The sequence below is a fragment of the Muscardinus avellanarius genome, assembly GCF_963383645.1.
Source record: "Muscardinus avellanarius genome assembly, chromosome: 3".
In the NCBI taxonomy this organism is placed as follows: domain Eukaryota; kingdom Metazoa; phylum Chordata; class Mammalia; order Rodentia; family Gliridae; genus Muscardinus; species Muscardinus avellanarius.
In genome coordinates this window covers 6,406,101-6,431,312 of record NC_137788.1, presented here as the reverse complement: position 1 = coordinate 6,431,312, position 25,212 = coordinate 6,406,101, and the positions used below count along the sequence as shown (strand labels likewise).

Here is a 25,212-nt window from a genome sequence, read left to right as displayed (position 1 = left end):
CCCTGGGTTCCACCACCAGTACCACAAAAAAATAAAAATAAAAAATAGGACTTGGGGGTATTGCTCAGAGGTAGAATGCCCCTGGGCTTCATCTCCATTACAAAAAAAAAAAAAAATTAAAAAGATATATTACATTGTCGTGTGAGAAGTATTTGTTTTTTAGAGTATATATTTTTAAAAAGTTAGGCATTATCAATCTTCTGTTATGATAGAATAAACCTATGAGTGGTTTATTTCCTGAAGCAATATAAAGCTTTTAAATATATGAAATCTGCTATGTGGTCACATTAGAGTTTGTTGAGCATTTTAATTGGGTTATTTAAATGTAAATGCCTTTAAATAAATAGTTTAATTGTGCATGTGTGTGTTGGAGGGTACTGGCCCTTGAACCCAGGGGTATACTGCATCTAAGCTATACTCTCGGCCCTATTTAATTTTTTAGTTTGAAGTAGGGTCTCAACTTAGTTGACCTCAAACCTGTGATTCCCCATCTCAGTCTCATGCCACTGTGTCCTGCTAATTAATATAATTTTTTAAAATTGTAGTTGCTAATGGAAAATACTTTAACTTTAAAATAACATTTGTACAAGCCAATCCACCCATACTCCTTCCTTCCTTCTTTCCTTCCTTCCTTCTTCCTTCTTTCTTCTTCCTTCCTTTGGATTGGATCTAGGGCATTCTGAGTTATACCTCCAGCCCTCTTTTTTATTTTATTTTGAAACAGGGTCTTACTAAGTTGCAAAGGGCCCCGCTAGCTAGCTATGCTGGCTGAAAACCTGTGATCCTCTTGTCTCAGCCTCCCAAGTATTGGGATTACAGGTGCATGCCACCATGCCAGGCTGAATGAACTTATTTCTAAGTATAAAGCCTTAATTTGACTTTATCATTTATAATTGTAGTTTTTAGCATGTATGTTTTAGAACAACTTGGTAGAATATAATTTTGCAGAATACACTGTTCTGAATTAGAAATCTATAATTTGGTGAGGTCCCCCCAGATGTATGTACCTGTGAACGTACTATGGTGATGAGGATAGAAAACTTGAGCGCCCCCCACTTGCTCACGCCGCGTGACCCTTGCCCGCCTTCCCGGGAGAAGCAGTGACTGGTCTCTGCTTTGTGGAGCAGTTTGCGGCCCCAGGGCCCTTCACCTGGAATGGCACTGCGTGTCATCTTTCAGGGGTGACTCCCTTCACAGATGCTGTTGAGTTCCGTTTTTGTTGTTTTCTGTGTCAGTAAGTCCTTTCTGTTTATGGAAATGCACTGAGTGGATTTTTCTTTGCACAAGTTTTCATCATTCTACCTTATCAGGGCACTGTAGATGTTTCCAGGCTTGTGGCAGTTATGAATGAAGCTGTCACGAACACTACTGTGTAAATCTTCATAAGGAATATACTCTCAATCTCTTGGGTGGGAGCGGAGCGGCAGGCTTCCTTGTGAGTCGGTAGCTTTTCAAGACCGTCGGACAGATTGCCAGAGTGGGCGCACTACGCTCCATTCCCAGAAGCAGCGTGTGGAATTTCAGTTGTTCAGCGTTTACCCTGAGACTTGGCACCGCCGCCCTCCAGCCAGCGACGCTAAGACATGTGCTGATAACAGGATGCACCACCACGCCGACTTCCTGCTGACCTTTTATTTTATTTTATTTGTTCATTTTTTATTTTGCGGGTCTGGGGATGGAACCCAGGGGCATTTGACCTCCGAGCTACACCCTCTGCTCAGTTTTTTATTCTTTATTTTGAAACAGGGTCTCACTGAGTTGCAGAGGGCCTCACTAAGTAGCTGAGGCTGGCCGCAAACCACGATCCTCCTGTCTCAGCCTCCTGAATGCTGGGATGACAAGTGTGCCCACCACGCCCAGCAACCTTTTATTTTTTTAACTATACTAATACTAGATTTTATTCCTTGGGCTCAAGTATTTGTACCATTTCCTAAGAAAACTAACCTTCTTTTGACTTCCCTTTCTTAATAATATATTATGTTCCTCCCCTCTTTTTTTATCAATACTCAACCTATATATACATATATATGTTACATATACATATATATATTAAACATATACACATACACACATATGTACATACATTATGTAAGTAAAATTTTAACTTATGTAGCAAAGATTTCACCTCAGCCTAGATAGCTTTATTCCCTGGAATATGAATAGCTGTTAGCTATTTGGACTCAGGTTTTGACATATGCACAGAGTGTATTTGTTCACTTATTTACGCACACCCACATATCCTTCAGCAGAGGAGTCAAGGCTCTCTGTAGCTTAACTCTGTCTCACCCACCATCTTTAAGTGCCACTGCTTGTTAACCATTGATATTAATCATATTTGTTCCCTGAGCCCTGCCCTGATACCCGGTACAGGGTAGAGAGATACTAAATATTTGTTGAAAGATTGAATAATAAGTAAATCAGGCTCGAGTCCGTATCATAGGGATCATCCAGGGCCTGACATTTCAAGTTGGCATCTTGGAGCAAGCACATCAGCCCTACTCTAAGGATCACTTTTCTCTTTGTGAGTGTGTGGGTGGTACTAGGGATTGAACCCAGGGGCGTTCCCCTGTTTTGTCATTTTCATTTTGAAGCAGCGTCTCACTGAGTTGCAGAGGGCCTCACTAAGTAGCTGAAGCTGGCTTCCAACCTGTTATCCTTCTTTCTCAGCCTCCCAGGAACAGATTACAGGTGTGTGCTACCGCACCCAGCTTGCTTGCCTGTTTTACTCTAAAAAACTTAGGTGCAGAGTTTCTGTCTGAGGTTTTCTGTTTGTTCATCTAGACCAGGTTCACTGAGCCTGAGAGCTGGGCTGCCTCAGCGGGGCTGGCCCTCGTGGCCCTGGAGGTTTCTCAGTTCCCAGGTGGGGCCGAGGGTGTGAGGCGCGTGTGATGGGTCTCCCCACACCCCACTCCCGGCGCCCTGCTGGAACTCCTCCTCTTACTATTTCTCCGTTCAGAGGAGGCGACCTTGAATGATTAGTGCTTGCTGACTTGGGTTAAGGGATGATGGTGTGTGTTTTTCTCAGGGTTTTTGAATTGCTATGTGATTTCTTATGAAAATCCAATAAATTTCAGAATAGTGCCTCACATAGATCAGTATTGGTAAGTGCTGGTGTTACTGTCTTAATTCTGTAATCACTAATGATTGTGTTAGTGCAGATAGGTAAGACCGTACAAATGAGGCTACCTGGTATCAAGACCCTTTCAGCTTATCATAAGCATGATATATACATTGCAACAAAATTTATATAAGTTTTGTTGAGACCATCTCAAAATAAAGAATAAAAAAATAGGACTGGGGATGTATCTCGGAGGTAGAATGCCCCTGGGTTCAATCCCGAGAACTGGGGGCAAAAAAAAAAAAAAAAAGAAATTTACTGTGTGTCTTTCTTTAGGCCCAAAATTTCTTAAACTCACTTCTAAAATTCCTGACAGCAATACGTGTGTGTGTGTGTGTGTGTGTGTGTGTGTGTGTGGTACTGGGGGTTGAACCTAGGGTTATTCTACATCTAGCTGCACCCAGCCCTTCCTACTTTTTGTTTGAAATGCTGGCTGAGTCTCACCCAGTTGCTGAGCTGGCCTTGCGCCTGCCTGCCGTCCACCTCCCCGGTTGTCCCGGTTGTGGAAGGCCGGCGGGGCTGTGCGCCCGCCCCACCCCACCCTTTTTGCTTTGGTGCTTATGAGAGGGAGGTTGTTTTCACTCCGCTCCTGGCGCAGCTCTCCATCCAGCCCAGCTCTGCTGTCCTTGTGAGCCACTCTGAAGCATTTCTTTTTCCACTTTTATTTCTTTTTTCTGTGGTTCTGGGGGATTGAGCCCAGGGGCATTCTGCCTCTGAACTATACCCCCAGCCCTCTTCTCATTTTAATTTTGAAACGGGGTCTCTCTAAGTTGCTGCCACTGGCCTTGGACCTGTCTCAGCCTCCTACAAGCACGTGCCACCATGCCCGGCTCTTTGCTTCTTTAATCTAACAGTCTTACTGAGATATAATTCAAATTCTATATGATTCATCCATGTAAGTTCCATTTAGTGGCTTCTAGTGTATTCAAGTTTTGTGCAGACATCACAGTCAATTTTAGAACATTTTTATCCCTCTGGAAAGAAACCCTCTGCCCTTTAGCACTCGCCCTCTACTTCTCCCTTTCCCCCAGCCCCTAGCAGTCATGAGTGTAATCTCTGTTGACTTTCCTGTCTGGACAGTCCATGTAAATGGACTACATGATTTTAGGCTTTGGTGAGTAGCTTCTTTCACTAAGGGTAAGGTTTTTCAAGTTTTGTTTATGTTGTAGTATTAGCCGTGTGTGTGTGTGTGTGTGTGTGTGTGTGTGTGTGTGTGTGTGTGTGTTACTGAGGATTGAACCCTGGAGCATTCTACCTGAGCTGTACCCCAGTTCTATTTTTTGATTCTTTACATTGAAGTAGGTAGGGCCTCACTAAGTAGCTGAGGCTGGCTGTGAACCTGTGATCCTCTTCCCAAGTACTGAGGTTACCTGGGTGCGCCACCACACCCGGCTGATACATTGGCCATTTTCATATAGAACCATTTCATTCTCCTCTTGCTCAGCACTGCCCCCATCTGGAGCCTTCCGTGCTGTTCTCTTTGGTCTTTGTTCCCTAATTTTATTAATACCTTCAAAAATATTGACTCTGGCTGAGCGTGGTGTCGCACGCTTATAATCCCCACACTTGGGAGGCTGAGGCAGGAGGATCGTGCAGGTCCGAGTTGGCTTAAGAGACCCTGTTTCCAAATATATATACGTGTGTAGCCCGGAGGTAGAAGGCTCCCCTTCTGGGTTCCATCCCCAGTACCGCCAAAAAAAGATAATAATAACGGGGATATTGTCTGCACAACTGCAGTTTGTTAAAACCAAGATCAAGGTTGTTGTGCCTGTGGTGGAGTAGCTCGCTCTGCATTTAAACTCCTAGGTGGAGTTTAAAGCCGTTTGTGCCAGCGTTTCCTTCTTAGTACTGATGCGGCTTGTCTTGAGTTAAGTCTTTTAGACCACCAGGCATGCTCTGTCTGGATTCACATGCATAGGAGTTGGGCGAGCGCCTCTGGGAGATGGATAGAGCTGAGGTTTTGCTGTTGCTGTCTAGCCTTCTGCCTGGTGTCACGTTAAGTATTTGTTTCTGTTTTCAAGACTCTGAGGATACAAGGAGTCGATGAAAACATGCTCTGATTTCTGCTGGCCGGACGCAGGCCTTCCTGAGCTGCAGATGATCGCCCTTCAGAGAGGCGTGTGCACAGCGGGGTCATTCCATGGCTAGAGTCACACTCGGCCCATGTCACAAGCGTGTGTCAGGAGGTGGATCTGCTGCATTTTCAGGACCCTCCTCCCCTGAGCACAGCGGCGACAGCCTAGACCTTTCTGTTCTACGGCTGAGGTCACATCCTGAATGCAGAGGGAAGATTTTGTTTCTAAGTGAAGTTATATACATATTAGCTGGATAAGTAATTATCTCTGATTTTATGTAAAGACATATAAACTTCAGTTTTCAAGGAGACTTGCAAATTACACAACTCAAATCCCTGTGGTCTAAGTGAAACAAGCTAGTATTAGAGCTGTAAGTGTTTGGATCAATGGCTATATTTTTTTCTAAATTAACATACTAATATTATTTCCATTTATTTATTATATTAGAATAATATTTTTGCCTTTAAACATCTTTATAGCTGGGCTTAGTGGTATGCACTTGTAACTCCAGTACTTGTGAGGCTGAGACATGAGGATTGTAGGTTCAAGGACAGCCTCAGTGAGACTCTCATCAATCTAGTGAGAGACCCTATTTCAAAAATATAAATAAAGCCGGGCGTGGTGGCCACGCTTGTAATCTCCACACTTGGGAAGCTGAAACAGGAGGATCGCACAGGTTTGAAGCCAGTCTCAGCCACTGAGTGAGGCTCTCAGCAACTTAGTGAGACCCTGTTTCCAAATAAAGAATAAAATAGGTCTGGGAGTATAGCCCAGAGGTAGAAAGCCTCTGTGTTCCACCCCCAGTACCACCTCAAAGGGGGAAAAAATACACACACAGACACACACACACACACACACACACACACACACACACGGTTGGGAGTATAAGTCAGAGGTAGAACAACCCTGAGTTCAGCCCCCCTGTATCATAAAAATTAAAAAATAAAAATAGGGCTGGGGGTTAGAATGCTCCTGGGTTTGATCCCCAGCACTAACACACACACACACACACACACACACACACACACACACACACACACACACCCCTTTATAAAGTTAAGGAATAGTAAGAATTAAAAAGTTCTCAAAATTACCTGCTGCTTCCTCTGCTGCTCTGGCTAAAGGAATGCGGAGGCAGGAGTGCAGTCCATGAGCTCTTCCCTCGGCTCCCAGACCAGCATCTCTGGTCCTCAGTGAATGCCGGGTTCTCTGCTTTTCCATCTTGGTCCCCGTCCATCTGGTCTTGGGCTTCAGTGCAGAATCCTTGCCGTGTGTGCTCTGTAGCACGTTCTCTCGCCTTGGCTCATAGGGAGTGAGATTCTGTGTTCTGATTGAACCGATTAATGTCCTGCCTCGTGTCGTGGTGCGGCGACGGAGTCTCTCTTCTCCCTCTTGGATGAGTCTGTTCTCACTTTGGGCAGCTGGAAAACTGAGACTTAGTGAGGTAACCAGTCTACCTAGTGCCACAAAGTCGGCGGGCGCTAAGGATGGAGTCAGACCCCCATTCTGCGTAGGCGAGGTCTTTTCACAGCCCCACGCCGGGTCTGCAGTACCAGGCTCTCTCTGGTGTTGGTGTTGATGTGGTGGCAGTGCTAGGGCTGTGAATAGGCAGAGGGTGAAAGATGGTCAAGGCTTTTGGAGTTGGTCCTGTTCTGTATTTTCTTCCCCTCTCCTCTCCTCTCCCTGCCCTGCTCTTTTCCTTGTGGTCCTGGGGATTAAGTCAGGGGCATTCTACCTCTGATCCCACCCCCACCCTGCTCTCGTTTAGAGACAGTGTCTCCCTGAGTTGCTACGGCTGGCCTCGAGCTTACAGCGGTCCTGTCTTTGCCTCCCACATGCCAGGATCACAGGTGGGCGCCACGTGCCCAGTTGTCCTTTGTCTTCAGAGTAGCTCTCCTGGCCTCAGTTGACTGCCATCATTTGATGCTTACTTCCCAGGCCTGGCCGGCCAAGGGTCTTGCTCCTGTGGTGTGAAGCCCTTCAGATGCACTGTGGCCTAGCCAGGAGGCAGGGCCTGGCCATCTCCAGACAGAGCCTTCTGTGGGAACGAATTGTGAATGAGAAGTGTGCCGATTCTGCGTCAGCCTAAGGAAAGTCAGTGAGTGAGACGCTGCCTGGGTGCACTGCCCCTTGATTCCACGTGCTCCTAAAATAGTGTGCTTTCAGCCGGGCGTGGTGCACAAGCTTGTAATCCCCGCACTTGGGAGGCTGAGACAGGAGGATCACGCAGGTTCGACGCCAGCCTCAGCTACTGAGTGAGGCTGTCAGCATCTTCGTGAGACCCTGTTTCCAAAAATAGGTCTGGGAGTGTAGCCTGGAGGTAGAAAGCCTCTGGGTTCCACCCCAGTACTACACACACACACACACACACACACACACACACACACACACGCGCGCGTGCGCGCGCTTTCCTCTTACTTGGTTGTTGCTGTGCATTAATGTAGGCAAGGTTGGTCATGTTACAGTGATTACTGATTTGCAAACGCTGCTTTGTGGAGTCGTCTCGGGTTCTCCAGCTTGAGTAAACGCCCCCATCAGGGTTCGTGGGCACCCCTCCGTGTTTTTGTGATTTCATTTATTTTCTTCCTTTACGAGTGCCTTTCCTCTTTGAGCTACTGATTCCTCCTGTCCTCTGCCCACCCTCAGCTCCAAGACCCAAGTGAAGAACAGAGTGTGAGCTTGTTGTGCTTGCAGGAGCGGCCCTGTGCCAGCCTCCCAGCGCGTCTGGGCAGAGCGGGTCTGGCTCCTCACGGGACGTGGGCTCTGTGGAGTCCTTGCTTGCGAGGGAGTTGTTTGGAGCGGGCACCAGCCACCCCGTTCTGCCTTCTCACTTAGCTCTCCAGCCAGGAAGAGTGGTATGTGGAAAGAGGGAGCGGAGGGACGCTCACTGGCAGCCTGCTGACCCTAGAGCTAGGCCCTTCCTGGGACACCGTGGACTGGGACACATGGAGGAGCGCGGGAGATTGTTTCGTGACTGTCTTTCCTTCTGACACGAGTCAGACGTTCCTCCGAGCCCTCCTCGTAGCAGTTAAATTCTGTTAGTGCTCTCATAAGACTGCAGAAAAATTCACCCCTCTGGTGCCTGAGTAGTAGTACTTGGCGTGACAGTGGCCAAACGAGTTAAGCATTGTGCTTATAGTTTTAATTCTCGATTTGTTTTAAAGTTTTTTTGGGCTGGGCGTGGTGGCGCATGCTTGTAATCCCCGCCCTTGGGAGGCAGAGACAGGAGATCGCGCAGGTTCAGAGCCAGCCTCACTGGCTTAAGAGACCCTGTTTCCAAATAAAAAGTATAAAATAGGTCTGGGAGTGTAGCCCAGAGGTGGAAGGGCTCCAGGAACCCCAGTACCACCCCCCCCAAAGTTTTTATTGGTGCATTGTAATCATACTTTTTTTTTTTTTGGTGGTACTGGGGGTGGAAACCAGGGGCTTTCTACCTCTGGGCTACACTCCCAGACCTATTTTTTACTTTATTTGGAAACAGGGTCTCACTAAGTTGCTGAGAGCCTCACTAAGTAGCTGAGGCTGGCTTCGAACCTGTGAGATCCTCCTGTCTCAGCCTCCCAAGTGCGGGGATTACAAGTGTGCGCCACCATCCCCGGCTGTAGGCATACATCTTAATGGGATATTAGATTGTGGAGGCGCATACGTGCACACATCACCCAGTTAGTCCTTACCCAGTTCCCGCCCCATTCCTCCCCTCCCTCCTTCTCATGCTTGGTTTAATGATTGACTTTGATATGTTTGTTCAAGTATGTCTTATGCATTAGAGGATCTCTCTCCCCTCCCATCCCTCAGGTCGCCTTATTTACTAATCTGTTGAATCTCCTTCTTCATCTAGAGTTCCTCCTATGACCGATTTCTCCCTAGCTTTCACATCTTAGGGAGAGCATCTGATTTCTTGTTTTTAGTGGCTGTCTAGTCTCATTTAGCATAATGTCCTCCAGGTCCATCCATTTCCTGTAAGTGATGCAATTGTGTTTCTCTTTATGGCTGAGTAGAAGTCCGTTGTGTACATATCCCACAGTTTTGTAATTCGTTCATCTGTTGATGGACATCTCGGCTGGTTCCTAGTTTGGATATGGTGAACTGTGCGGCTATGAACAGATACACCTGCATTCGTTTGGTAGTTTGATTTCCTTTCTTTTGTGTAGATACCCAGAAGTGGTATTGCTGGATCATATGGTAAGATTGTTCCCATTCTTCTGTTTTCCAAAGTGGTTGCACTCATTTGCAATCCCACCAACAATGTATTAAAGTTCCCACTTTTCCAAACCCTCATCAGCACTTATTGCTGTTTGTGTTTCGGCTGATTGCCATCGAGTTGGAGTTAGGTGAAATCTCAGGGTAGTTTTGATTTGAATCTCTCAGATTGCTAATGATGTTGAGCATTTCTTTCATGTATTTCTTGGCCATTTGAGTTTCTTCCTTTGTGAAGTGTCTATTAGTCCTCTATTGGAGGAGTAGCTGGCAAAATCTTCCCCCATTCTGTTGGCTCTCTGTTGAGGTCCTTGATAGTTTCCTTTGCTGTATAGAAGCTCTTCGGTTGATTCTGAAGTGTAAGTGTGTGCACATAATGCACATACCACATTTTGTATTTGGTGTTAGGTCACTGGTAATGTAGGTATGAGGAAAATGCATTGACATCTGTGAATTATGGTTTAAGAAAAATTTTTAGAAATGTTTTAATTTGACAGGATTTGACAGGGTCTTCATCATTTATGTGAGTAGTTGTAATAAGTAAAAGTACATCAAGAACTGTAGGATCTGTTTCTGGCAGGTCCTACATTTTTCCCTCTCTGGGTTGTTTGGCAGTTTCTTGCCATGTTATAAACAACATTTTTACATAGTAGAAGACGTTGAATCCTTGTACTGTTCCTAATGGCTGCAGTTATTTAATATCCAGCCTGAGGAGCAGCCTCACTCAGCCTTTTCCTAAAATACAGTTATCATAATGGCTGTAATTGCAGAAGAAAGCTTGGGTGTAGTAGAAACTGCCAGATGTGGTGCCATTTGATCTAAAAAGGTCACGGGAAAAGGGACATTTAAATTAAGTTATAAATTACAGCTGAAGAACAATATTTTGATGTGTGAGAGCAGAGATGTCAGAGCAGGAGATGTAATGATGTGATTCACGGTCCGTTACAGAGCAGAGGAGCCTGGCAGCTGAGCCACGCCAAAGGAAGGTTTATCTGCAGCATCACGCAGCCAGAAAATGTCAGGAGGATGAGCTGCAGGAGCAGGAACGTGAAGCCCTGGGGTAGTACACAGTTTATGCTAATAGGACTGCCCGAGCCAGAGATGGGGAATGGCTGCTGTAATGTTCATGAGGTGTCCGGACGTGTGCACCTTTTCAGTCTTATTTAAATTAAGACCTTGTCTTTGCTCTATAAAATAACACTTTATAGCCAGGCATTAAGGTCAATTCTCTCACCTTTCTGTCCAACATACAGATTTGCTGAAATTTCAGAATTGTTTGGGCAGAAGAGTTAAAGCTTGAAACAAGATTTCTGTCCCTGGCAGCTTTGAAGGCAGATATAATTTAATGTTTATAGCAATCCATGAGAAGTTCAGCCATGAGTTAATTAAACTGTAGGCAGTCATTAAGTATTATTTATTCTTTTAAGAAGCTTGCCAGTAAAGCACTTATATATATTAAATTATGGAAAGTAATAAGGCAGGAATGATTTGTCAAGCAGAGTGAGGGTAGCGGAGTTTACCCAGGCAATTATGCAGAAATGCGCTTTTCTACTTGTGGCCTGATCCTTCCTGCTTATCAGGGGAAGGGGACCGCCAGCACTGCGGGCTCTGTTACCTCTGGTTGCCTTAGGGAAGGACCGGTATCTGAGTATTACTTCCTGGGGTGAGACCACTCTACAGCTTAAAGCTATTTGCATTTCAGTTATTTGACATGTGTCTCATGTAATGTTTTCCATTGTTCTTTGACATAGCTGAGGGTTATTGGTAGTATATGTCTATTTGACGGACAAACATCTGCACTCAGTTGATGTGTAACAAGAGTCTGTCTCCTACAGGACTCCAGCCCTTCGCTGTTCTTGATAGGCTGCAGAAGGCCTTGGAGTCCTTGAGAGCTTTTGTGCAGCTGGCAAAATGTATCCAATTATGTAGACACAATGTCTTGGGCAGCCAGACCATCCACCAAGACGGTGTGGTCAAAGAGGTCTTAGGTTCTGTCACCAGGAGCTAAGCAAAGACAAAGGGAAGACGCACGGCAGCTGTGGAGCGAGGCCAGGAGCCACAGAGCAACGCCCGGAGACCCCAGGAGGGAGCCACGCCGGCCTCACCGTCCCAGGCCCCCCGCCACAAGCCCAGGCCTTGGCCTGAGGTTTCGAGCACCCCGAAGCCAGACTTTATTGTGTAGTTGTACACAAGTGCACTTTAAAAGAGGCAGGCACATTTACAAGTAGGCGTTCATTGGTTTAAAAAACCACCATGTACATGTGATGATGAATTTGAAAGTGGTTTCTGCTGAGTGACGTCTTGCCTCAGCTGCTGGGGGATGCAGTGGCGTAAGGTCTACCTGCTCTCTGTCCCTAGCTGATTAGTCAGGGTGCTCTGTCTTGGTCCCTGCCTTTTTACTCAGTGATTTTTCTTTTTTTCAGTAGCACCAAAATGTATAGTTGTCTATACTCTACATTAAACCTGCATTTAGTCCCATTTTACCAGCGTGGCTTGGCTGCATAATGGACAGAAAGGTTTAATTATCTTGCTGTAATTGCTTTTCTGTGGTCACGAAGTGAAGCTGCAAGGCATCTGAGTATCCCCACCCCATCTTCCCTGCAGTTTCTTTTAGCAGCCATCTCTAGGGAAATGGTAGAAAATCTTACTCACATTAAAAATCCTTTACCTTAGCAGTGTTGAGAGGCCTGCACTCGGTGTCCTAACTAGACGGAGGTCTCTGTGGTCTTCAACAGATGTTCAGAACTGGAAACCCACGGCACGCCTGTCACCGTATGAACATTAAATCCAAAGAAGATCCCCCTCCCCGCCGAGAATGGAGCCCAGGGGCACTCTACCTCCCAGCGACACCCCCAGCCCTATTTTTTATTCTTTATTTTGAAACAGGGTCTCACTGAGTTGCAAAGGGCCTCGCCAAGTAGTTGAGGCTGTCTGCAAACCGCGATCCTCCTGTCTCAGTCTCCTAAATGCTGGAATTACAAGCTTGCGCTACCATACCACTGCTGGGCCTTTTGTTTGTTTTTTGGTACTGGGGGAATGAACCCTGGGGCATTCTGACTCTGAGCTATACTTCCCCCAGCCCTATTTTATTTTTTGAAACAAGGTCTCACTAAGTTGCTGAGGTAAATGGGAATAAAAGAGGTTGGAGGTAGAATGCCTCTGAGTTCAACCTCTAGTACCAACACACACACACACACACACACACACACACACACACACACGTTTCCCACCTACAGTTTTGTCTTTCACTGTTAACAGTTAATTGCTATCCAGAAATATTAAGTAAATAATTCATTGGCTTATTAAATAACTTGAATTATAGACTATTCTTACAATTGTTTTATTTTTACCAGTATTTACCATTAATCTCTTGGTATGCCTTAATTATAAATTAAACTTCTTCATAGGTGTGGTTGTATAGAAGAACACAGTGTGCTTAGGGTATGGTGTCATCTGCGGCTTCAGGTATCCACAGGGGGTCTTGGAATAGACCCCCATGGATAAAGAGGGGACAGCTGTGTATCTTTAAAAGTTGTAAAGCTCCCTCTTAGAATTTTGTCAGGCAATATTCCTGGAAAGTGAGGTGGGTATTTGTGACATTACATGTCCCTCCCTCCAGCAGGGCCCACCCCCTTGGCCCACCGTCCCCACGCTGCCACCTAGTGCCGGGTACCAGAGTGCCGTCCAACTTCATTTTCTGGAGAAGTACCCCAGCAGCTTCCAGTGTTTCTGTGACAGGGTGTTTACAGAGGTGCCGTAAACATTTATACCATAGGAAGGTCAGGAGTAGAAATGTCTTAAGAGGCCGGGCGTGGTGGCGCAGCTTGTAATCCCAGCACTTGGGAGGCTGAGACAGGGGGATCACACAGGTTCAAAGCCAGCCTCAGGTACTGAGTGAGGCTCTCAGCAACTTAGGGAGACCCTGTTTCCAAATGAAATATAAAAAATGTCTGGGAGTGTAGCTCAGAGGCAGAAGGCCCCTGGGTTTCGCGCCCCCCCCCCCCAAAAAAAAAAAAAAAAAGAAAAGGAAAAAAAAGGAAATGTCTTAAGAGGCTAAGCAGACAGTGGGTTAAAAGGAAGGAGGCATTGCCCCGCAGGAAGCGCGCACGGGCCGCTGCACAACGCCGGAGCTTGTCCAGGTGAGGGTGGCTGACACTGAGGGTGGGCGTGGGCCATGTTTGGGGGGCTTCTTGCCCCTGAAGCATCTCTCTGGAAATGCGGCCGGGAGGCATGTGTGGGTCGCCACCTTCTCTACACTAAGCAGCCCCCCCAGCAGTTGAGCGAGTCGCCCTCGCGGTTCACTGAAAGGTGGGAATGCCGTGGGCGATGACGCCTGACTTCACCGCGTCCACTCAGCAGCTCACTTTACTTGTGTCCCTTAGGAGTGATTTCCTGGTATCAGTTGCTATGATTTAAAATTTTTAAATTTCTACTATGTGTCAGTTCAGTTTTATCATATCCCGGGATAGTACTAAGAGGAGTAATTAAGTGAAACTTAAGTGGCTTTTGTTTATAATTTAACGATTCTTTTGTGTCTCTGAAAAGGCTTTTTAAAGTCTAGAACATGATAAAATTGAAATGAAACTGCTCCCTCATTTTTTCTTTTTAAAGGAAATAGCTTCTGGGCATGGTGATGCATGCTCGTAATCCTGATACTTGAGAAGCTGAGACGGGAATGGGTCACAGGTTCGAGAGCAGCCTCCGCAATTTAGTGGGATCCTGTTTCAAAGTAAAACAAAAGGGCTGGGGATGTAGCTTGGAGGTAGAATGCACCAGCTTCAATCCCTAGTGCCACAGGAAGGAAGGAAGGAAGGAAGGAAGGAAGGAAGGAAGGAAGAGGAGACTTATTTTCTCTAATGTTCTCCTCACAGTATCACTCAGAGCAATTGCGCCCATAATTGAGAGTTATTATACCCTTCCTAAAGGTGTTGAATGGAGGCTTTGAAGAGAAGTGGCCTGTTCAAGGCTGCACACCCACAGAGCTGTACACCTAGAATTTAACCCAGGCAGTCTGGCTCCACCATTTGTACTTTTTCCATACTTTATAATCTTCTTGTAAACTGTCATTAATATTACCACGAGCTTTTTGTTAGAAATATAATTTGATCAGCTTGATTTGATTTCAGATTATCACTAAAATGTGAACTTTTTAATTGTACAGGCTGCATTTTTTATTATTATTCACTTGTAATCGTGCTATCTCATTAAAAATTCTCATTATAAAAATTGGAAAACATCTACTCGTGGTAGAGAGGAGGCCAAGCATGGTCATGACTTCGCCTCCAGCTCTGCCCACCTCTGAAGAAAGGCACCTGCACTTTTCACGATTCTGTGTGGGAGCCAGCACCCCCCCCCCCAGCATAACACTCACGCAGTCACTGAGGCTGGATGAGGAGGGACAGAGGTTGGAGGTGTTTACCTATTTAATCTTGTTGATGAGTTTACCAAGTGTTTGTGGTGCTCACTCCTGACTGGGCTGGGCACCCGGGACCCAAGTCCCAGCCCAAACCACTGTGCCTGGGGCATGGAGGTGTGAAGGGAAGGTGAATCCCAGGAGGGACGGAGGGCGGCTTGAGTTTGGAGGTTGAGCAAGAGGAGCTTTCTGCCTGTGTTTCTCTTCATCACCCACAAGTTGGGGCTCAGTGAGCAGGAGTGGGTGAGGCCGCAGAAGGGGGGTGCAAGGTGGGAGGAGGCTTGTGGCGCCCAGCCCTTCTTGGGATGCAAATATGTGGGGTGGCTATCGACAAGAGCCTTAAACACCTTGTGTGTCTGGACCAGCATCTTTATTTTCTTTAAAATAAAAGCTTCTATATTTTAAAAACTTTAAGTTTTAAATAAATTACTGCAGTTGTGAAAAACTTAAGAAATAACAGGAAGTGTGGCATACCTGGTTCGTCCTTAGATTCCCAGGGGAGAGCCAGGCAAGAGTGGGAGTCCTGCGGGTGGGCCTGCGTCCAGGTCCTGCCGGGTGGCTCAGTGTGGGGGGTGACGTGCTTGGCCTTGCGGTACCTCTGTTCCCTGTTGGTAAAATGGAATGACAGTAGTTCCAATCCCATATGTTTAGGTAAGAGAATGTTTTCTTACAGGATTAGGGATGGCCACAAGGTAAGACCATGCTGAGCGCTGCGCCAGGACTGTGTTCGCCATGTTGCTTTGTTGTTCTTAATGCCGTCATGTTATTGCGGGAGGAACGGTGGGCCTGTGGCAGCGGCGAATGAGCAGGCCAGCAGCGAATGAGCAGGCGGCCAGCGGCCAGCGCCTCACTTCCCACCATGCCCAGCAGTGCCACGTTGGTCCTGCCTCAGCCCCTGAGCCTTTGGCTGCATTTGAGATCCAGACCACAGCACTGTCCCCCAGAGTATCTCGGGCTGGAGCAGTGGCTGGTCGCCAGAGGGCGACGGCTGTGTAAAGGGCTGCACGTCCCCGGGACCCTGCCACGATGCCCCCAGGACAGTAGCCCCGCACGCCTGCTCACTGACTTGCGTCCGCGTCTGCTGTGTGCTCGTTGACTAACTAAAGTCATTGTTGTCTCAGCTTCACGAAAGTTGCTACGACGCTGGTAAAGCCCTGCAGCGCCTGGTGAAGAAGCCTGTGCCCAAGCTGATCGAGAAGTGCTGGACGGAGGACGAAGTGGTGAGCGTGGGCTGCGGGCCTTGGGTCTGGGCGGTCGGCTTCCCTCCCAGGGCGTGACCTCCCTGCGGCCCCGGGAGGAGGGGCTCACTCAGAGGACAGACTGCATCTGTCAGTCAGAGGGGAGCGCCTTCAAGCCTCAGAACTATACAGAAAGCCTTGATTTTACGAGTAAGTTCCAGAGATCATGGGAAAGATCTGAGTTTTATGGAGAGTGAAATTGATAGTTATTCTTAAAAAGAAAAAAAAAAGTTGCCAGGCATGGTGACACATGCTTATAATCCCAGTACTTAAAGGCTGGCTGAGACAGGCAGAACCCGGTTTGTGGAAGCCTCAGCTACTTAGTGAAGCCCTCTGCAACTTAGGGCTGGGAAAGCCCGGCATGTTGGTGCATGCTTGTAACCCCAGCATTTGGGGCAGGCTGAGACAGGAGGATCTCAGCAACTCAGACCCTGTTTCAAAATAAAGAATAAAAAATAGGGCTGGGGGTGTAGTTCGGAGGTAGAACGCCCCTGGGTTCCATTGAGTTTGTGTTTTGGTGCAAGCTAGCTTGTGATGCTTTCCTGTTTTAAGACACAAGTCAGTCAGAGCCAGTCGAAGAGTAGCCTTAGGCACACTGGTTTTTATTCTGAGGGCTTGCAGGGCCTTGACTGACAGAGGCTGTGAATCACAAGGAGGAAGCACAGTCTGGGTCCAGTCATCACAGTGCGTCTTGCGGATGCCTTCTATTGCCGTGGCCCACTCACGGAGGCGGAGAGGAGTGTACTCACAAAGACAGGCTTGCAAACCCCTAATTCCCACCCAGCATACAGATTGCATGCCGCTGCAACCCCACCTTGTGACTTGTAAAAGGTATTGCTGTAAATGGCTTCCAGAGTTTCTTGCTTTTGCAAATAGAGCCCTCCGTGTGAGTGTCACCGCCTGCCACTTGCCCTTCGGGTTGAATGAGATGCAGGCTGGCACTGACTGGAGTACCGGGTTCCTCGTAATACGATGGGACGCGTTGAGGAAGAGCATTTAGAAACTGTATGCAGAGGCTCATTTGGGAGGCAGAGACAGGATGATCGTAGGTTTCTGCCAGCCTCAGCCTCTTGGCGAGGCCCTCTGCAACTTAGTGAGAGCCTGTTTCAAATGAAAAAGAATAAAAAATAGCAGTGGGGGTGGAGCTCAGGAGTGTGCCCCTGGGCTCCATCCCCCAGGACTGCCCTCCAAAGGTGAAGTTGTGTGTACGTTCCTGATCCTGCTCACTTCATGTGTGTGGCCATCCTTCCTGAGTGTGTATCGTGTGCTAGGAGCCATGTCAAGAGCAGGAGGTCTCCTTATGTGTGAAGAGGAGACAGTCCTCACCCAGTGTTCCAAATGGTGGGAAAGCACAGAGGGAGTGGGGCGGGGAACAGCTGGGTGGGGCGCTGTCCTGTGGAAGGGCCAGGAGAGGCAAGACTACCGAGCACCGAGGAGGGGGCCTTTGGATGTCAGAAGAGAATTCGGGCTGCTGACGTGAGCGCACGCTCGCGTGTACACGAAATGGGCAGGCGTGGGCATGGCGGGCGGGGGCTGCTGGGCAGGTGAAGTGCGGCCCGAGGCCGGGCACTGCCACACTCTGCACGTGCAGCTTCTCGTCCCCCGATGGGCCAGGCTGGAGACGGGCGTGCGGGCGGTGTGGTGAGCAGTGCTCAGAAGGTGGGTCCAGGAGACCCCCTCACATTGGCTGTGGGTGAGGTTGGGTAGAGACCCGGAGGCTGGAGAGATGGACTGAGGGGCCCTTGAGGCCTTGGTGACGTGTGCATGTTGAACAGCCCTAAAGACTGGACCAAGTTATGACAGACCTAAGCGATGGGTGGAAAGATGAAAACACCCCAGACGCCTTGCAGTGTGCACACAGCAGCCACTGTGGAAGCACTCAGCCCTGTGGTTTGGAGAAGTCAGTGCTCTTTTCCGCTGTATATAAGCCTACTCGTGTGGGAAGGAGGTAGAGATCTGATTGGTAAGATGAAGTCTCCCAGAAGCCTCCTGAAGAAACGAGGTGAGAAGGCGGAAGCGAGTAGGGGACCTGCCTGCAGGCTGCCTCCCTGTGAAGGCTCCTGGGCCCCCCTGGCTCTCGGGCCCGCCCCACTCGCACTGCCCCTCCTGCCTCTCTCCTCTCCCTCTCTCATTTCTCTCATGACCTTTCGTTCCCTCTGGAATTTAAAAAATACACAGCACAAAGTCCTCTCTTCCTGCTTGAAGGAGAGCTGGTTTCCTTTTCCTGCAGCACTTATACAGGCAAGACGTTGACTTTGTCCCTGTGGCTGCTGCTTCTAGGGGAGCCTCCGGCACCAGGGCGCCCGGCTTTGGCGAGCGCTCCAAGCACAGGTCAGTGACCCCGAGCTGCACACGTCCAGGCGCTTTGGGCTCACTTTTAGAGTGTTTGCTGCTTGTTGAGAAGTGTGCTGGCAGTCACCCGGCCCTGCAGAGCCTCGGGATCAAATGGTTCTCTTATTTGTAGGAAGTTAAGCTTGCTTCTTAAAACGTCGACTGTGAATGAGAGAGTGATGGAATAATTGATAGGTTAAAGGGAGCTTCTGATGAGTCAGCATGTCCAAAGCAGATCTTTGAATACTGTGCGGCAGCGAGGCGGCCCTCTGCGTGCTGCCGTGGCGCGCCTCGGCTGTGGCTAGCACCTGCTGTCCAGTGGCCTCCAATGTGGAGCTGAGCGCATCTTCTCACCCAGGCAAACTCTGTGGGCCACCTCTCTTTCCTCTCCTCGGTTTTCTGTGTGCTAGGAACATTCTAGTATTTTAAAACTTTGCTAAGCAGGGTGTGATGGCACACACTTGTAATCCCAGTACTTGGGAGGCTGAGACAGGAGGAACACAGGTTCGAGGACAACTCTCAGATAGTGAGGCTCTCTAACCTACTGATCGCCTCTTTCAAATTAAACTCAAATAGAGCTGGGAGTGTAACTCGGAGGTAGAATGCCCCTGGGTTCAATCCCCAGTACCACTACCACCCAAGACAGCAAACACTTTGCCTCCTTCCGCACATGAACGTGATCTTATTAACCGCTGTCCCGCGTGCCTACAGGATCCGTAAGGTTGTTTCCTTTGCACTTACACGTGGACACTTGGAGGCAGTGAGCGCCCCGTGAGAGGGTGGTGGCGCCACCCCAAAGCTCAGGGAGGCGCCGGCGCGCTCCTGGCCTGTGCGGGCCTCCTTCTGACCTGCTCGCCTGTAGCTCACCCCTTCCCTGGGAGCTGGCTGTGCCGTGGGGTTGCTCCCCAGTCTCTGTCTCCCAGATGTCTTGCAAACTTGTGAGCAAACTTGTTAAGGGTGAGGGTCATGGTCTCCCCTCTGAGGGGATTCAAGAGTATCAGTGATACTTTGTTCAAGTTTATTTTTTCTGAAATTTCTTCTCTATAATTAAGATATTCATTCCAGCATTTTGGGGGGTCAGATGTTGGGGATCGAACCCAGAGGCATTCTACCTTCAAACTACACGCCCCAGCCTGATTTTATTTCTTATTTGGAAACAGGGTCTCTCTAGGTTGATGAGAGTTTCACTACTTGCTGAGCCTGGCCTTGAACCTGTGATCCTCCTGTCTCCGCCTTCCAGGTACTGGGATTACAGGCGTGCACCACTGCGCCCAGCAATCGCAGCATTTTAAAATGTGTCATAGCTGATACTCAAGAATTAACATCAGAAAGCTTTGACATGTTCCCAAAGCTGACTTTGGAAGTTTGACTTTTGGAAAAGCCTTCATTCCGGTCATTCACCGAGGGCATCTCCGCACACGCAGGCGCGCCCCACTTGCTCTACGTGCGTCCTGAGTGTGGAGGGAAGGTGCTTCTCACTGACGTCACTTTGGGGATGAGAGTCTAAATCCTGGTGCCCCGGAGCCCATTTTATGCTAGTTTTTGTCATCCTATCCCAGATATTTCAAAAGAATTCTGCCTTTGTGGCATGACTGAGAAACACCTTAGTGTAGCTGGCCTGTTGCAGGTGTTTCAGGCTATAAACTGGGTCAGATCAGGGAAACATTTTGGAAGAACCGCTGGGCACGTTCATGGAGCTTCTAAGACTGGCGTGGGCGGCGATGGGGCCGGAGAAAGTGGCCAGGAGCTGCTGTGGACGCTGTGCTGAGGATTAACCAGCTTCACACACGCTGCGCTTCCAGTATCGCTCCTCTTCAGGATGTCATCTAAACTGGTGGAACTTAAAGAGAAAAAGGAAATACAGAGCAGAACTAAAACACAAAAACCCGAAATCTTAGATTATTAGGTTTTTAATTAAACACGTTGAACACATTTAAATATAACACAAAGGCCCCAGGCTGAACTGCACCTAATGGAAACAGATTAAGTCACCGTCTGTGCCTGGGTGGTTATTAATTCTGTTTACTTGTGCGCTGCCTCGGTGTGACTGCCCCTGCACTGGGATTCCCCGGCTGCCTGGTGCTGTGCTCTTAATTAGCATTCAGCTGCTGATTATGGAAATGCCGGGGATGCTAATTGAATTCTCTTTAAAATTCAGGGCCTGCATTTTCCTGGTGGAGACTGGCCTGACTCACAGGGCTGTGAGACTGGGTGCTCCACTGAGCCATGCTCTCCCCCTCTGCTTCCTTCCTGTTGCTCATGTTTGGGTTTTGAAATTATTTTCATGTTGAATTAGCTTGTACTAAAATCCAGCAAAACTCAGGTGTTGCATGAAGCAAAGATACTGTTGCTTATAACGCTATGGCAAGGTATTCGCCTTTCATCTTGGCCACTGCAGCTTCCATCTTGAAACGCGCTGTCCTTTCCGTGCTTTGTATCAGTTCTGATGCGCTGTGTTGAGGTGAACGACCTCAGAACAAACCACCTCTGAAATTTTTATCCTAAGATTGTTAACTGGTGGTGGCAATACACTTTAATTGGTCGTGCACATGGATTTATTTATAAGTTTATAAATTTAAAACTATTTAAACCTTTCTTCAGTTTGAGGCTCAGCTCTGACATACACACCCGAATGTTTTTCTTTCACAAGGGACGTGACGCGGCACACTGACCTGATATTTGAGGTCAGCGACCCCGTGCCCGGCCAGGGAGTTTCCCACATAGCGCACAGGCCGCGCCTGGCAGAGCGGCCCGCAGCAGCTTCAGGGGCCTTCCTTATGCCCTTTTTGGAATGTCTGCTTGAAAAATCACTGTTCACTCTTTAAGCCAAGCATCTGGATGTGCCAGAAGACAGAGCTGCCTAGTGGGGCAGAAATGCAATGAATTTTATTTACCGTTTGTGTGGCAGCTGAAGAAAATGTAATTCACAGCAAAATCCCAGCGAAGGTCTCGAGCAGCCGGAGGCCGTGGAGGTGAAAGCTGAGAGCCGGGCCCACACCCGCAGGCCGGGCCATGCAGTGTTAAGCTTTCAGACCCACAGTGGAGGGGAAGGCTTAGTTGGATGCGGTTTGAGAAACGGTAGAATTTCCTGGGTTGTTGGCATTTATTTATTTTAATTTATAGATTTATTTTTGCAGTATTGGGGACTGAACCCAGGGGCATTGTACCTCTGAGCTATATCCCCAGCCTTATTTTATTTTTTTTTTGGGGGGTGGGGAAACAGAATCTTACTAAGTTGCTGAGGCTGGCCTCAAACCTGCAATCCCTCTGTCTCCGCCTCCCAAGTCCTGGGGTTACGAGTGTGCGCCACCACACCTAGCTGTTGAGCATTTTCTATAATCATTCGAAAAATGTTGCCCACAGGGGACCCTTCTGTAGGTCATCTAAGGTGAACCCATCCGTTTATCTTTTGCAAATTTTCCTTGCTGTTAGAACAATCAATTAAAATTGAGGAATTAAAACATAACATCAATCTATAGTTTACATGCTGGGCCTTGTGTTCATGGTCCCTGCTTATATATATTCATGGTTATATATCATTACAAACCTACTTTATGAGTCCGGATTCATAGACATGTAAGTTGAGTCATAGCGTTGAAACTGTCACTTTCTAAAGATATTTTCAGCTGTTAGCCAGGTGCGATCGTGCACACCTGTACCTCAGTACCCGGGAGGCTGAGGCCCCAGCACTGCGGTCTTGAGGGCAGCCGAGCAACCCAGTGAGGTTCCCATAAACTCAGCAGGACTCTCTTTACAGCTTTACTTGGAAGCTTCACTGTTAGTGCAAAATACCCCAGTCTATGTATTTAGTGTGTCACACAGTAAATATTAGTAATATTTTGGGGTGGTGCTAGGAACTGAACCCATGACAAGGCAACAGCCCTACCACTAAACTACGTCTCCAACTCCAGTATTTAATAAATTTTAAAATTAGTCAACGAAAAGCTGGGCGTGGTGGCACACACTTGTAATCCCTGCACTTGGGAGGCTGAGACAGAAGGATTGCACGGGTTCGAAGCCAGCCTCAGCTACTTAGTGAGGCTCTCAGCAACTTAGTGAGACCCTGTTTCCAAATAAAATTTAAAAAAGGTCTGGGAGGATAGCCCGGAGGTAGAAAGCCTTTGGGTTCCACCCCCAGTACCACCAAAAAAAAAAAAAAAAAAAAAAAAAAAATTAATCAAAGTAGGGTTTTTTCTATACTAACTAATCTTTCTCTAGTTTTTAACCAACTTGGTATTATTTCTTTTTTTTAAGATTTAAAGAAATTTATTAAAAGATAGAAATACAGAGGATAGAAATACAGCCCCGTGCCAACTGGCATGGAGGGCGACTCGACTGAATGCACCCCAACTTGGTATTATTGCTAGTGAAAAACTAAATTATTAGATATAAGGGATACAAGAATATAAGAGTAGAAAAATTAAGAGACATATAAATGTTAACCTGTTATTTACATGTATGGAATACATGTATTACTCATTGTAGGCTGTGTGTTTTTATGGTCTATCTTTAAAATCGGTCCTTAGTATTAAAAAAGAAACAAATAAGCCAGGCATACTGGTGCATACTTGCAATCCCAGCATTTGGAAGGCTGAAACAGGAGGACTGCAGTGAGGCCCTCCGCAACTCAGTGAGACTCTGTTTCAAAATAAAGAATAAAAAGTAGGGTTGGGGATATAACTCAGAGGTAGAATGCCCCTGGGTTCCATCCCCGGTACTGAAAAAAGAAAAAAAGAAAGATAAAAGGAAATAGATTCAGGTAAAATTTGCCCAGTATATCAAGTATTAGTAAAATTGGACTATATAGCTCTGTGATTAACTCCCATCAGCCTTTTTTGTTTGTTTGTTTGTTTGTTTGTTTGTATTTTATGGGGTTTTGTTTTGTTTTTGCAGTAGTGGGGATGGAACCCAGAGGCATTCTACCTTCGAGCAACACCCCCAGCCCTATTTTTTTTATTCTTTCTTTCTTTATTTATTTGTGGGTCTGGGGATGGAACCCAGGGGCATTTGACCTTCGAGCTACGCGCCCTGCCCTATTTTTTATTTTTTAGTTTGAAACCGTGTCTCCCTAAGTTGCAGATGGCCTCACTAAGTAGCTGAGACTGCCCAGGAACCATGATCCTCTGGTCTCAGCCTCCCAAATGCTGGGATGACAAGCGCGCACCACCACGCCCGGCTCTTTATTTGGAAACAGGGTCTCACTAAGTATCTGAGGCTGTCCGTGAACCACAGTCTCTTGTCTTAGCCTCCCAAGTAAGTACTGGGATGACAAGCGCGCACCACCACGGCCGGCTTGCCCATCAGCCTTTGAATGAAAGCCTTGTCTAAAGAGTCAGTGTGGATATAGGGAGTTGATTGTCAGGTCCTTCTGGAAATGAGACAGCAAGTTAAAAATCAATCATATGTGCAGGAAAGTGGGAATAAGGCAGTCAGTTCTTTCAATTAGTTTGCAGAAAGATTCTACTGTTTAACAAGCTTTAAAGAGAGATGCGTTTTTTAAATCCTTTAGTAAATGAGATAGGACAAGCATTAGAAGCAAAGAGATCTTTTAAAAATTTATTTCAGTATTTTGTGTCAGCAGAAGTTGTAGCCTCTGGGTTAATTTCAGCTGTAACCTTTCCTTTCACATGCATGGCAGTTTGCTTTCCAGACTTCCTCCTATACTATGGTCAGAGAAATCAGTATGCCTGTTTTCCTCTTTCTTCTAAATATTCTCTCTCTCTCTCTCTCTCTCTCTCTCTCTCTCTCTCTCTCTCTCTCTCTCTCTCACACACACACACACACACACACACACACACACATTTTCGTGTGTGTGTGTGTGTTACTGGGGCTATTGAGCCCAGGGGCCTTCTACTCTGAGCTAAATCCCCAGCCCTAATTTTTTTTTTTTTTAAATAGTCTCAGTCTGAGGCTGGCTATGAACCTGGGATCCTCCTGTTTCACTCCCAAGTACTAGGATTACAAACATACATCACTACACCTGCAACCAGTAATACTTTAAAAAAAAAAAAAAACTTCATTATTTATGTCCCCCAGTTGAGATGATTTTTTTTTCTTTTCTTTTTTTTTTTTTTTTTTTTTTTGCGGGTCTGGGGATGGAACTCGGGAGCATTTGACCTCCAAACTACACCCAATGCCCTGATTTTTTTTTAATTCTTTATTTTGAAACAGGATCTCACAAAGTTGTGGAGGCCTCACTAAGTAGCTGAGACTGTCTGGGACCTACTATCCTCAGGTCTCAGCCTCCCAAATGCTGGGATTACAAGCCTGTGCCACCAGCCCAGCTTTTATTTTTTCTTAAAGCCAGTGATACCTTGTGTCGCTTGCCAGGGCTCCAGAATACCTGCGCATGCAAGGATATGGGGGGGGGGCTGTACAGAGCAGAGACCCCATATAAGTCTACCCTAAGTCATTCCTGGCTGTTCAGGATAATCTCCTAAAATCAAAGATGACTGCTCAGGGGACATTTCTCATTTTTGCTTGAAGGGGGCCCATTTGGGGGGTCTTCAGCTTGAAGGATTCATAAATGCTGGGCAGTGCGTTGCTGGAACCGTGCTCCATCTCACTTGCAAGGACATGTAAAAACGGAGGTGGCTCTGCGCTCAGCCACTTTCTCTGCTTGTTTGAGAAATGAGAACAAGACAAGAGGACCTGAGAGACTGCATTGTTCTCCTGTAGACAGAGTAGTTATTTTATAAATGAAGAGGATGGGAACCCCTCTGCAGTTTCTTAGCAACAGAACTGGAGTCAATTTTAGTGTGTGTTCTTGGAACATTCTGTGTATAGTGACACCAGAGCCTTCCACTTTCGCTGCTGAAGACTTTTTTTTTTTTTTTTTTT

At 47.1% G+C, this 25,212-nt stretch overlaps 1 protein-coding gene across 1 annotated transcript in view; it reads left to right on the top strand.

Annotated features, from left to right (window-relative positions):
- The window catches only part of RERE (arginine-glutamic acid dipeptide repeats), a gene marked incomplete at both ends in the record, with an annotated part of 256,264 nt that overhangs the window by 147,728 nt on the left and 83,324 nt on the right, over positions 1–25,212 (top strand). The window contains one exon of the mRNA XM_080691726.1: positions 15,925–16,023. Within this exon, the coding sequence (XP_080547852.1) occupies positions 15,925–16,023 (99 nt within the window). The remainder of the gene's footprint in view (positions 1–15,924; positions 16,024–25,212) is intronic.